This window comes from Cetorhinus maximus, chromosome 7 (genome assembly GCF_964194155.1).
Source record: "Cetorhinus maximus chromosome 7, sCetMax3.hap1.1, whole genome shotgun sequence".
In the NCBI taxonomy this organism is placed as follows: domain Eukaryota; kingdom Metazoa; phylum Chordata; class Chondrichthyes; order Lamniformes; family Cetorhinidae; genus Cetorhinus; species Cetorhinus maximus.
The window spans coordinates 83,960,530-83,975,396 of NC_135885.1; the positions used below are offsets into that span (position 1 = coordinate 83,960,530).

The following is a 14,867-nucleotide window of genomic DNA, read 5'->3' on the forward strand; positions in this document are numbered from 1 at the left end:
TACTTAGTGTTTGCTTTGTTGACGCTTGTATGGTAAAATAAAATCTTCTGTTTTAAACTGTGAAATCTTGTGCCTTCGTTCCTTTAGTGAATAACTGGGGTTTCGTATTTCTTCTATTAAAAAAAGCTTTATTCGTCTCTACCAAGATCATACAGTATTGGTCTCCTTATTTAAGGAAGGATGTAAATGCTTTGGAAGCAGTTCAGGGAAAAGTTTTACTAGGCTAATACCTGGAATGGGCAGGTTGCCTTATGAAGAAAGGTTAAACTGGCTAAGCTTGTATCTGCTGGAGTTTAGAAGAGTAAGAGGCAGCTTGATTGAAACATCTGAGGACCTAAAGGGTCTTGACAAGGTGGATGTGAAGAGGATGTTTCCTGTTGTGGGGGAATCTAGAACTAGTGGTCACTGTTTAAAAATAAGGGGTCGCCCATTTAAAACAGAGATGAGGAGAACATTTTTCTCTCAGAGGGTCGTGACCTCTTCCTCAAAAGGCAGTGGAAGCAGTGTCTTTGAATATTTTTAAGGCAGAGGTAGATAGATTCTTGATAAGCAAGGGGTGAAAGGTTATGGGGTAGTCAGGAATGCAGAGTTGAGGTTGCAATCAGTGCAGCCATGATCTTATTGAATGGCAGAGCAGGCTCGAAGGGCCAAGTGGCCTGCTCCTAATTCGTATATTTATATATGTATGTATAACCGACCACACTTCAAGAGTACTTCATTGGTATAAAGCACTTTGGGGAATCCCATGGTCATGGAGAATGCTATATAAATATTGAATCATAGAATGGTTATAGCACAGGAGGAGGCCAATTGGCCCATCGTGTCCAAGCTGGCACTCTGCAAGAGCAACTCAGTCTCACTCCCTCTCCTTCCCCCACTAGCTCTGCAAATTTCCTCTCTTCAGATAATTATGCAAATCTCTTTTGAAAACCAAGATTGAATCTGCCTCCATCATACTGTCAGACAGCACATTCCTAAGAACTTGCTACGTAAAATGTATACTTTTTTTTCCAACCTATTGGGCTCTTGCTTGCATTATCTTCCTGCTGCAGAAAAAGGAAAAATGCTTCAACAATACAGCATTGTCAGCTGACATCACCACTGCTTCCTCTGAGGCAAGGTAACCTACAGCAATTTTGTCAAACACAAGGGATGTATGTTCATCTCTTTCAACTGCCTATTAAGCATAACCTGATCATAACTGGCCAGACCTTGCACTCGGCATGTTAGCCCACTTGCCTTTCTGCATTGCATTTAGGGAATGATTAATATCTAGGCCAGGGGCTCTCAAGCCATGGGTCGCGATCCCCAACTGGGTTGCAGAATAAGAAATTGGGGTCACGAGTTCAGTGACAGCAATGGTGGCCGTGGAGCTCAGACTGAGTTTTGGCAACTGCAAGGTCCCTTTAAATGTTCACTTCTCTCTTGGTGGGCATGGTTTAATTGTCTCTTCACTTGAGGCCCAATTGCTGCTACAAGCACAGCCTATAAAAAGGTAGGATTTCACTAGTGCAAACACAGCAGTTTTAAACCCCACCCACTCAACAACTCTCCCCACCACCACCCACACTCAGCAAATCTCTAATCCCATCCCCTCCCCAATTTTCACTCTGGAGTCGCACAATGTCTGAGGCATTGGGGAACAAGTTTGGGAAGCACTGACCTATACAATATAGATGAAAATGTACCCTGAAATATTAGGTTTGGTCCCTTGCTGTCATACAAAGCTAGGAACACTTTCTTGATTAAATAATAGACTAGGACTGAGTTATACATTCTCAAAAATATCCCAAAGATGGTAAGATAAAATGCTTGGGGTGATTTTCTCATCACCCATGTGACAGTAATCAGTCCCTGCTCATTATGTTTACATAACTGTACAAAAGGCTGTATATTGATTGTTGGGTCTTGTTTTGCACAATAGCAAATTTATATTATAAACAATTTTATATAGCAGAGTGGTTCAATATTGATCCTCCTGTAAAGTGCCTTTTAGTTGTTTATTTTGAATAAAATCTAGGATGGAAAATTTAAAAAAAAGCTCTTTGCCATGAAGGGAATGGTGGCCAAAAATCTACACTCCATCAATCCAACATTTGATTCTCAAACATATGGCACAATCATATCACTCTTGCTGCAAGGCTTTCTATGTAACAGCCTGGCAGATAAATAAAATACATTTAATACATAGATCCAACAGTTGTAGAGCACAGAAAAGTAGCCCTAGATGTTAATCTGAACATTTGTTTCGGTTAACAGGGAGTTCACATTTTAGACAGGTTTTTATTTAAAATGACAATGAAAAAATTCTGTACCTTGTATCACAAAAAGTAAAATATAGATATCAGTAACTCTAGGCTTGTGACAAATTGCCAAGATCATACGAACATACATGTATACATGAAACAGAGTAGAAGGCCACTTGGCCCCTCAAGCCTGTTCCACCATTCAATAAGATAATGGCTGATCTGACTGTCACCTCCCGCCTACCCCCAATAAACTTTCACCCTCTTTTTAATCAATAATCTATCTAGCTCTGCCTTAGAATATTCAAAGACCCTGCTTCCACTGCCTTTTGATGAAGAGAGATCCTAAGGCTCACAGCCTTCATAGAAAAACATTTCTCCTCATCTCTGTCTTAAATGAGCGACCACTTATTTTTAAACCATGACCCCTGTTCTAAATTCTCCCACAAGAGAAAACCATCCTCTCCACATCCCAAATAGTTAAACGCTCTTATGCTTCTAGTTCAAAATTATTCATTTCTGGAGTTCTATAGCCCCAATAGTCCTAGGGACACAATTTCGCTAAGCAGAAAAGTTAATTGCAACTTATTAAGCTTTAAAGTCAAGGAAAACTGATTTTACACTATTACAGTTAACCATAAATTGTAGAAGTTTGTTTCTTTTATTCAGAAAAAGTTTTAATTTCAACACAACACCCCAGTTTTGGAAAGGAACTTTGTATACCTCTGGGCGGTCGGTCTCTATTCTTTTCACGTACTACTACTCGCTCTCTCTCCTCCAGTTCCCTACGGAAGTCACGGCTACGCAGCTCTTCAGGGACATCCTGGGTTGGTTGCCTGTAAGCAAATTGTACAAACTCCTTTATAATTTGCAGTATTTTTCGTTGATATTTCCATATCAAGCTCAAAGCTAGTTTAAAAATTATATTTAGGGCAGCAGTGTTATAAATACTGCTGTGCCAGAGCAGTTCAATCTCAGAATATGTCAATCTCAATGAACCAGAGGTCTGTCATGAAATAACTGGACTGGCACACCACATAATGATCAGTTCAAATTGGAATTGGCAAAGGTTCATGGAGAGGTCAATGACATGCTAATAGATGTAATGCACTTCCCAGTGGCTGGTTCAAAAAGGAGCTGGAAAAGGCCTAAAGGCAAACATAAACATCTTGGCAGTCACAAGTGGTGTTCGACATACTTATACCAGAAAGGGGATTGAGGAGGAAAAAATGCAAACGTGAAAATGGGATTTGTTAAACAATTACATTAATCATGACATTCCATTTATATCACATATATAACATTCGTTCATACATGTGTGATGGATATAGAATATCAAGGCTAGTGACATTGCAAAGATGATGGGATTTGTTAAACAATCAACTGCAATAAGCATGATTTTCCTAATCATGGTGAGTAAAAGTCTAACTGCCATGTTTCTCCACGCTCTAGAAATAGAATAGGCCATCCAGCTCCTGAAGCTCATGCCACCATTTAATTTGATCATGGATGATTTGTACCACAACTCCATTTACCTGCTTTTGTTACAAATCCCTTGGTAAACTTACCTAATAAAAATCTCTCTTGAAATCTCCAATTGTCCTAGCATCCAGAGTTGGAGTGGTTCAGATTTTGACTACCCTTTGTGTGAAAAATGAATTACCGATTTTGTTCCTGAATGGCCATCACAAATTTTATGATTATGTCCCTTTGTTTTAGGTTCCATTCCCCATCACGCCAAAGGAAGCAAATTCTCCATTTTTATTCTATCAAATCTTTTTACAATTTTAAGAACCTTGATCAGATTACCCCTTAATCTTCAAAGCTAAAGAGAATTCAGGCCAAATTTCTTGACGATGTGTATGGAAAACACTGTCCTTCAAAAGTAGACAGCAGTCTGGAGCGACTAAGAATAGTTGCTCTTTTATATTACCTCCCACCTCCAAAACAGGAGGTGGTCATTCAAATGAAAAAGCATACTTTTGAGAGTTTCATAGGTTACTGCAATGGTACCTAAAATATGGTGTATAAGCCATTTCCAACCTGAATCTGGCCCATGAAGCTGAGACAAATCATTATATTTACACATTTCTTATTGAGTGCTCTGCCCCAACTGACTTGCATGCATCTTGAAAAGACCATTATTTGTACTACTGTTTCATTGATGGACAAATCCTTCATCAAAATGCCTAGATCTTTAACAGACAATCGTTCTGGTTGATGACTTTTCATCAGAACTGGAAAAAGTTAGAGATATAACCTGTTTAAGGCAGGTACAGAAGCAGGGAAAGGGAGTGATGAGAGGAAAGAACAAAAGGCAACATCTGTGATAGGGTGGAAGGCAGGAGAAGTTAAACAACTAAAGGGATGATGGCACAAGGCAAAAGGAGATGGTAATTGGACAAGTAAAGGGATTTTAAAAAATGGGTCTAGAGTATACATGGCAACAGCAGAACCATCTCTAACAGCTTGCATCCAAAAAAATGAAAACATAATACAGTATAAGAAATAGAAGCAGGAGTAGGCCATTCAGCCCTTTGAGCCTGCTCCACTAAGATCGTGGATGGTCAATTACTCAATTCCATCTTCCTGCACTATATAAATGATGTCAGAGGTTATCTGAAATTGTTGAATACAATGCCAAGCCCAGAAAGATGCTAAGTGCCTATGGAAAGACAACGTGCTACCCTTGGAGCTTATGTTGAGCTTCATTGGAAGAGTGTAGGCAGCCAAAGACAAAGGATTAGAGTGGGACTGAGGCGGAGAATTAAAACAACCGACGACTGATAACTCAGGGTCACACTTGCTGAATGAACAGAGGTGTTCTGCAAAGCAGTCGTCCAGCCTGCATTTGGTCTCCCCAATACAAAGGAGACCATATCATGAGCAGCAAATACAGTGTCATGAATTTAAGAAAAAAAATACAAGTAAACTGCTGTTTCACCAAGAAGGAGCATCTGGGGGCCTGAACAGTGGGAAGGGAGAATGCAAAAGAGGTGTTGAATCTCCTACACTTGCATGGAAGATGCCATTCAAAGGGAAGGAGTGGAATGCCACAGGGCAGCGTGTTGGGGCCTCAACTATTTACAATGTATATCAATGACTTCGATGAAAGGACCAAATGTATAGTTGCTAAATTTGCTGATGATATAAAGATATGTAGGAGAGTAAGTTGTGAAGTGACATAAGGAATCTGCAAAGGGATAAATATAGATTAAGTGAGTGGGCAAAACTTTGGCAAATGGAGTATAAATGTGGGAAAATGTGAACTTGTCCACTTTAGCAGGAAGAATAGAAAAGCAGCACATTATCTAAATAGAGAGAAATTACAGAACTCGGAAGTACAGCGGGATCTGGGTGTCCTGGTACATGAATCACAAGTTAGTATGCAAGCACAGTACATGATTAGGAGGACAAATGGAATGTTGTTGTTTATTGCAAGGGAAATGGAGTATAAAAGTAGGGATATTTTGTTGTATAGGGCATTGGTGAGACCATATATGGAGTACTGTGTACAGTTTTGATCTCCTTATTTAAGAAAGAATATAAATGCGTTAAAAGAAGTTCAGAGAAGGTTCAATTGTCTGATACCTGGGATGGGGGGTGGGTTATCTTATGAGGAAAGGTTGGACCTGTACGCATTGGAGTGTAGAAGAATGACAGGCTGTCTTATTGAATTGTATAAGATCCTGAGCTGACCTGACAGCGGTGGATGCTGAAAGGATGTTTCCTCTTGTGGAAGAGATTAGAAATGGGGGACACAGTTTAAGGATAAAGGATATCCCATTTAAGATGGAGGTGAGGAGAAAATTTCTGCTCTGAGGGTCATGAGTCTTTGGAACTCTCTTTCCCAGAGAGCAGTGGAGGCAAGGTCATTGAATATTTTGAAGGCAGAGGTAGATAGGTTCTCGACTAACATGGGTGTCAAGGGGTATCAGGAGTACATGGGAAAGTGGAGTTGAGGCCACAATCAGATCAGTCATGATCTTATTGCCTGGTGGAGCAGGCTCAAGGGGCCAAATGGCCTAATCCTGCTCCTAATTCGTATGTATTTGCAGCTGACTGGGTAGAAACTCAAGAAAAAAAAATTTTGAAAATGGGCGCAATTTATGCCAGGATTCATGATTGCACCCAAAGTGGATATTCTACCCCACCGAATGTGGTTACTTTCAGTCCCATGATTCAAGTATTATGCATAAAAGGTGCCCCTCCACTGTTCTTTAGAGGTTACAGCACTCAAATTGCATTGTCCTGAAATGCTTCTGAAAGACTACGAGCTCGGTGCTGTAGACCAAGCCAAAATGAAGGACAGTTCTGGATTGCCTTCAACTGCAAGTTTTACTTAAATTTATAACTAAGCCCAATTTCCTTCAGAGTCTGGATCTCACAGAATCCAGAGCTCTGAGGGGCAGCTCTGATCAACTGGACATTTAGATTAAGAAAAGGAGGTGGTGTAATTTGCTGGCAGGCAAATGGAAAATAATGAAGTAAACGAAGAAGGTCATATATTGATAATGGATGGTTTACATGCTAAACTTCTTGTGCTTCTTGTGGAACACTTGAATCCTTATTGCCCCGAATGCATAGTCTGAATTATGTATGGTACGTTGGCCCAGATCTTTCAGTCCCGAAGTGTTGAGACATTCACTGCTATTATGGCCGCAACTACATCAAAAGTTCCGGGAAGCTGATTTATGCCTGAAACCTGAACTTCCAGTTTGTCAGAAATGACTCCATGGGAGACCTAACTGATGACTGCTTGCCAAGTACTTATACAGATTTTTACCCTGATTTATTTAGAGCTGTTCCTAGCAGACGTAAAATGCCTGCTTAGGAATGTAGACCTTTAAATCAATGTCTAAGCACTCCAGCACACCTGTCACCCACCCCTCACCCAGCTATGCTCACCGGAGCAGAGCTGGGGGTGCAGGGGGTGGGTGAACAATGCTGGGTGGGTGAACAATGCTGGGTGGGTGAACAATGCTGGGTGGGTGGGGGGGCGGGGCACCTAAAAATAAACTGACAGATACATTTAAAAACACTGAAAGTTACTGAACCGAAGGCAGACCTCAAGGGGCATGTCTTCAGTTCGAGACATGAAAGGGGGAGTGCATTAATGCAATTGCACCGCACCACTAGGACTCATTAGTCAACTCACCGATGGTTCCACATTGCAGCCAGGATAGGAAGCTCTTAAGACTCCAGTGCAAAAAAGTAGTCACAGTTTCAAAGATGGTCATGGTGCGTGCTCCCGCTGTTAATTTGCAATATTTAGGGGATGTGGTGGCATAGTGATATTGTCACTGGACCAGTATTCTAGAGACCCAGAGTAATGCTCTGGGGACCCGGGTTCAAATCCCACCACAACAGATGGTCGAATTTGAATTCAATAAAAATCTGGAATTAAAAGTCACGATGACTGTGAACCCATTGCTGATTGTTGTAAAAACTCATCTGGTTCAATAATGTCCTTTAGGGAAGGAAATCTGCCGTCTTTACCTGCTCTGGCCTACACATGACTCCAGCCCCACAGTAATGTGGTTGACTCTTAAAATGCCCTCTGAACAAGGGTATTAGGGATGGGCAATAAATGTTGGCCTAGCCATCAATGCCCACATCCCATGAATGAATTAAAAAAAAACTTTCCAATATAGTTCAGGACCCATGAGTCCAACATGTGTTAAAATTACCCTACCCCCAAAACAGAAGCCGGAGTTTTACAAATATCCACTGAAAGTAGCAGTTCACTCACTTTGCTGCTGGTAGACAATTGGAAAACAATGACAGAGATAAAACTAAGGTAGTCATATATTGATGATGATGGTTTTCATGCTGAAATTAATGTACTTCTTGTGGAACTCTTGAATCCTTATTTCCCTGAACACTTAGTCTATCTAAATTACTCTGAGATTTTCACTGAAACCTAAACTTACAGTTCATCATGCAGATGGCTGCTTGCCAAGTACTTTATTCACCAAATTATGCTATCTCCATGCTGACTGCCTTGACAGAAATAAATCGTCTGAATTTTGGGTGCAATTTGGTAGAGCAAAGGGCCCACCTTTCATGATATTCTACCTTGTAGTTTAGATTTGTATTATTTAATCACAACAGTTACACAAGAATCTCTTAAAAATGATCACCTTCATCTGCATTCTAGTTGCTTTGTTTCAAGTAATTTTCAATACAATTTACTACTTTATGTGCCTGTATTAGGCCAGGCCCAGACTCATTCTTTTGAGACTGAAAGCCCGAGTTTTCCCAGCCATTTTCCATGCTATTAATACCAAGGATCCAACTCACGATTCTAATCTGAATTGCTTGACGTTTTGACAGCCATTGGTGAATACAGCACTCAAGATGTGGCCCGACCAAAACACTGCAGAGTTTGGGCATGATTTCCTTGACCATTTTGGCTATATATTCAGTATTATATCTGCTTTGCTGATTGTTGCTCTACAGTAGTTGCACTTGTCAAGTGGCATGCAGCAGAAGCCCTTATTTTTCTTCACTTCATTGATAACTTTATCGGTAGCATTCATGGAGCAGTCACATTACCTGTTTTATGAATGTGCATCACTTAATTTCTTTTGTCACTGTTGCATCTACCCACGAGATATTTTACCAACTTATTTTTTTCTTTTTGATTCAAATGTAGCTTATGAAGTTCCTTGGTATGCACACAAGAGGCCCATAAAGATAAACTTGAATACTCCTCAGTGAGAGCAGAAACAATATGCTGTCATTGAATAAATTTGAAGAACTAATTATTAGAGATTCATGCATTTTAAATTGTTGTTTGCCTTTCTTTCCCATCTCCCACCAAACTCACTGTGGTCATACAACAATCTAGACAATATATCAAAACAGGTGATCCTGCACTCAGATTTCTGGCCAAAAGGCTCACTGGAGTAATCCAGAGTGATCTGGGTTGCTCCAGCTCTGTTTCTCTCTCCACAAATGCTGCTGGACCAGCTGAGTTTTTCCAGCATTTTGTTTTTATTTGACCAGAGTGATGTGCTTTTCAATTGTATTCCTGTAAGGAAACGTTGACTATTTACCTGCTGTTCACTTGTTCCTCTGTCAAGCGCCTCAAACATTTGAGGAAAGATTATTTTCCTGCTAAGAAAACAAACCTCAGGCACATAACACACATTACCACTTCAACTCCACAGTATTATACCAAGATTGTCTCCATCGATACAAAAACAGAAAATGCTGGAAAAATTCAGCAGGTCTAGCAGCATCTGCTAGACCTGAGTTTTTTCAGCATTTTCTGTTTTTGTTCAGATTTCCAGCATCCACAGTATTTTGCTTTTGTCTCTGTTGATTAATTTTCTACTCAATTTAAATAAAAAAGCTAACACTTTAACACAAATGAAAAAAAGCACTTCACTCAAACTGTCCACTTCCCCACACCCTAAAGAATAAATATATGATCTAACCTGTATTTGATTTTAGTATGTGAAGGAAGGTCCCGACTTGAATACTGCTTGGAAAGTTGACTGAGATCTCCTTCACCTTTTCCTTTTCCTCCTCTAGCTGGTTCAAAAGTTGGTCGGGCAGCAGTAGTCATATTTTAAGTATTCTGCATAAAAGATCATCAGGAAAACAGTTACTTGAAAAGGAAAAAGGGTGGTTGCTGTGTATATCCACGTTCAAGAAGCAGGACAAACAGTATTTATACTTTGAAAAAGTACAGAAATGTTTCCAGACAAATCGGAACTTTCTGTTCAAATACAGTTATAAGAAAATCAAACTGTTACAACGGTCTACAATACAGCACAACTGTCAAAGTACCTACATAAAATATCTTACTCCTTACATAAGAAAATTTAGTGTTTGCTTACATGAATTTCTCATTTGTTTGACCTCTACACAGAACCATATATTTAACAGGGCAAAGCAACTTTGGGTTGCCCCCCTTCCTTTGAAATGTCACGTTACACAGTGTCATCATGGTCAGAAGTGCTTCCCTGCCTCTATTTCCTGTCATCAAGGGCAGTCCTGACCATTTACAATGCAAATATTGAAGGAAGCCAAACTGTTCTATTTTCCATCTTACAATAATATACACAAAGTGGAAAAGTGTCCAGGTATGGGAATATTGACAGTAAAGACGTGAGGTTTATCCAGAGCCTACATGGGGGCAAATAGTGAGTGCCAGACTAGAAGATAGGCAATCAGATATGTTTCAAGAGAAGTATATGGCAAGGCTGTTTCTATCGCCAAACTTATTCAATCTGTACACAGAGCAAATATTCAGAGAATTAGGATGTACTTCCAGGCAGTGGTGGATTTACAGGCAGTGGGGCCTTGTATTCAGATTTATTTTTGCCTAGATATTACGCTTTCTTAGTGATGGTTAAGGGGTAACTATTTTATCTCATTTCTCTGTGTGTGACTATGCTGTGCGCAAACTGGCTACCAAGTTTCCTACATTACAATAGTGACTAAACTTCAACAAATGTATTACTGTAAAATACTTCAGAACAACCCAAGGTTGTGAAACTTCTTTATTTGACATTCAAATGTCAACTTAAATAAGGGTTAATGACAATTGACAAGGCACAGCAGTTAACCATGCTCATTGTATACCATGTTTTTGAGATTGAAGGAAAATTCACTTATGAAGAGTCAGAAAAAGACATTTTGTCTTTTTCGAAACACACAAATGAATGGATGGAACTCAAAGAGAACCAAAGCCAACAGCTAAACGTTGTCAATAAAGGTTACACCAGAGCTATGAATTTGAGTTACAAAGGGAAGTACAGAGAACTTTGGCTCCAAATCCAAGTATTTACCATTTATGCATCTTGTAAAAACATGCATATTTGTCAATATTTCTTGCTGAAGCAGTCTGACGTGACACCGCCTAAAATTTCCTAGCATTTAAATTCTAAACAAATGCTCACTTGCATTTCATAAATTAGCTGGCAACAAAAAACATTGATATTACTTACCAATGTAAAATCGGAACTATCATTGCATTTACGGGGGCCCTGAATTTCCAAAGGGTTTTCCCCAATCTCCTACTGGAACTTCAGTGGGAGTGCTCCAGCAAACCAACCTTCCAGCTGTTTATCCCATTTCTCAAAGTTCTGCTAGCCTCCTACTAAAGTTAAAATATCAGGACAATACCCATGGAAATTCAAGCCCTGCGAACTTACATGCAGGCTCAGTTTATTCCAGTTAAAATTTGTGGTACAGCAGACAGTGTGATGCAAATATTTTCAGTGCTATTTTTATGTTTTGATCAAGAATAATCAGATGAGGCTGATATGCTTGCTCCATATTTCATGGCTGTCTCACCATGAGCAGTGTCTTAACTTTAGAAAAATACCCTCTGGGTGTCATAACACTGGTAAGGCCATATTTATTGTCCAACCTCCCAACTGCTCTGAAAAGACGGGGGTGGTGTGCTTTCTTCAACTGCTGCAGTACTTTAGTAATGATACTCCCACAATTAGGTTAGGTAGGGAATTCTAGGATTTTGGATCAATAGCCTTTTTTTAAAAGAAGGCGGGAGTAATAATAGCAGATTTTAAGGAGAGGAGAACATTACCAAAGAGGGAACCACGTACAGTCAGTATCAGCTGGCATGAGTGTCAGGAAGGTAAATATGGTGCTCAAATGTTTCTTTACCTAGTCTTTACCCCACTTGAATTATCACTTCGGAAAATTTAATTACTCAAATCCCACCCTTCATTCGTCTCTTCCCTTCTCCCATTCAACCAAACTGCAGAACTAATAATTGGGCTGAATCCAGGACGAGTTTATTTGCTGGTCAATCTCACTTGAATCCTTCAAAGCATTGTCGTTTAAGCAATAAAAATAAGCTCAAGTTCAACAAGTTGAAGAATTTAATTCAAATTTTATCCCATAAATATGCTGAACCAATTACATGCATCAAAGTCTCAACATCTATCTGTACAAATGTTGGCATGAGGATTGGTTATTTTTCCAGTTTATCCAATTACCAAGCAAAAAGGAAATCCAGGGAATAGCTGACTCCAAATTAACTGAAAGGAAGTGGGGTTATTAAAGATGATAACCTAATTTTATCCTTCTGCTGCTAACTAATGTGCTGTGCATTTCCAGAAATTGTGGGTTGCATTTCAGATTTCCATCATTTTCACATCGGAGTAAAAAGAGAAACAATTTATGTTGCAAGATTACTAGCGTTTTTGTTAACATTAACATTTGAGAATTTAATTCACTTCTGTAAAAAAAGGTACAGCCCTGTATAAACTACTCCAAAATATAAATTAACCTTTTACTACTTACAAAATCCCTCTTTAAAATGTTAGCACACTATTATTCGAGTTGCTGCTGTCACTTTTGCAGGCAATCACCAAATATTCGGCAGAACTACTCCTGGAACTCTCTGCCCACGAGGGTGGTGTCAAAATGAAGTTGGATGGGCACTGGATGGAAATAAACTTGCAGGTTTACAGGGATATAACAGGAGAATGGGACTAGCTGGATTGTTCCTCGGAGAGCTGGCATAGACTTGATGGGCTGAATGGCCTTCTTCCAGAAATGACTTTGACTTTATGATTTTGAAGGAATGGCCACAAATATCAGGTGGAATGGTATATGACTTGGAGGGAAAATTACATGTGATGAATGTTCCTATGACATTGCTACTCCCACCCTAACCCCAGGAGTCGAGCTTGTGGAAATGGAAACTTCTCAGTAAGTTTAAAAAGTTGCTGTAGTGCATTCTGGATAGGCTGCATAAACCTGGTTTATATTCCCTTGCTTTTAGAAGGTTGAGTAATCTAAAATGATAAAGGGATTTTAAAAAAATTTATTCATGGGATCACTGGCTGGACCAGCATTTATTTCCCATCCCAAATAAGGTGGTGGTGAGCTGCTTTCTTGAACCACTGCAGTCCCTGTGGTGTAGGTTTTCATTACTTTTAGGCTTTTTAGCAGCTTCATACAATCCAGTGGCTTGCTAGACCATTTCATAGGGCGTTTAAGAGTCAACTACATTGCTGTGGATCTAGAGTCAAATGTAAGCCAGACCAGATAAGGGCAGATTTCCTTCCCTAAAGGACAGTAAGGAAATTTGATCGTTTCTCTGCATCTACCCTATTTCCTCTAACAAGGGAGTCCATAACAAGGAGGCACAAGCTTAAAATTAAAGCTTGCCATTTACAAGTCAGATCAGGAAGCACTTTTCATCCCACAAAGGTTAATGAAAATCTGGAACACTCTCCCCAAAAGGTTGTGATTCGGGGTTAACTGAAAATTTCGAGACAGATGATAGATATTTGTTTCCTAAAGTTATTGATGGATATGAAGCAAAACCAGGTAAATGAAACTGAGGTAGAGATCAGCTACAATCTAATTAAATGCGGTTGGATGGCCTAATCCTGCTCTTATATAATACATAATGCAGCCACAATAAGTCAATAGTGGAGGGGGTCAATCGAGAGTCCATTAATAGCTGCCAGAATCTACTTGATAGGTGTGCTTAAGTATTTTATTACACATCTGACTTCAGTCTTGTAGACAAGCTTCTAGGGGTCAAGAGGTGACCTATTCATCGCAAAGTACCTAATGTCTTCCTTGGCCTTGCATCCATGGTGTTAATATGACGGGTCCAGTTATGCTTTTGTTTATGGTGATCCCAGAGATGTTAATGGTGGGGGAATTCAGCAGTGGTGGCGCTATTGATGACTGTAGAGGGGTTGTAGAGATTAAGGGTTAAGCAAGGTGAAGAGAGATCCCAAGTATTACTGGCCCTGCAATCTTCATTTGTGTGATGTCAAAAAGAAATACACGATGAAATTTATGGGCTGAGCATAGGTTTCCAATTACCACTAATATCATCAGTCATAATGCAATTCCGTAAATTATTTGTGCATAAGCAGCATCCTGTTTCCCCAAGACAAGGAATCCAAATCACAATTTTATAACACACTTTTTTCAGGCTGACAACAAATTTGGGTGAAACTTAAGTTTTTGCTTGGCCCTCTGCTTAAAACTTTTTCATGCCACATTAGCTTGCCTAGCTTCAAAGTAATCTTCCAAGCGGCTTTTCTTTCCACAAGGCAAGCAAATAAATTCCAAGCATTACTTATGACAACACTGCATGAAAATACTCATTGGACTATAATTTTTTTCCCCCATTCATTCACAGGATATGGGCATCATTGGCAAGGCCAGCATCCACTACCCATCCCTAATTACCCCTGTGAAGGCAGTGGTGAGCCACCTTCTTGAACTGCTGCAGTACATACAGTGTAGGTACACCCACTGTGCTATTAGGGAGTGAATTCCAGTTCTTGACTTAGCAATAAAGCAACAGCAATACACTTCCAAGTCAGGATTGTGTGAGATTTGTAGAGGAACTTGTAGCTAGTGGTATTCCAAGCACTTGCTGCCCTTGTCATTCTAGGTGATGAGGTCAGAGGTGCTGTTGAAGAAGCCTTGGCAAGTTCCTGCAGTGCATCTTCAGCACTACAGCTGAGATGCGGTCAGTGTCTACAGCCTTTGACACATCCAGTGCACTCAGCCTTTTCTTGATTTCACATGGAGTAAGTTAAATTAGGACCAGCACGTCATCTTCCAATTAGAGGCTTTACAGCCTCCTGGACTCAACATTTG

The 14,867-nt window shown here is 39.8% G+C and overlaps 1 protein-coding gene across 2 annotated transcripts in view; it reads right to left on the minus strand.

The window, feature by feature from the left end:
* Positions 1-14,867, minus strand: part of cwc15 (CWC15 spliceosome associated protein) — a 66,668-nt gene that overhangs the window by 37,767 nt on the left and 14,034 nt on the right. For both annotated transcript variants that reach the window (XM_078545792.1, XM_078545791.1), the window contains exons 2-3: positions 9,692-9,834; positions 2,970-3,082 (exon numbers count right to left, since the gene is read on the minus strand). In XM_078545792.1, coding sequence (XP_078401918.1) covers positions 2,970-3,082; positions 9,692-9,822 — 244 coding nt within the window. In that variant the 5' untranslated portion in view covers positions 9,823-9,834. The remainder of the gene's footprint in view (positions 1-2,969; positions 3,083-9,691; positions 9,835-14,867) is intronic.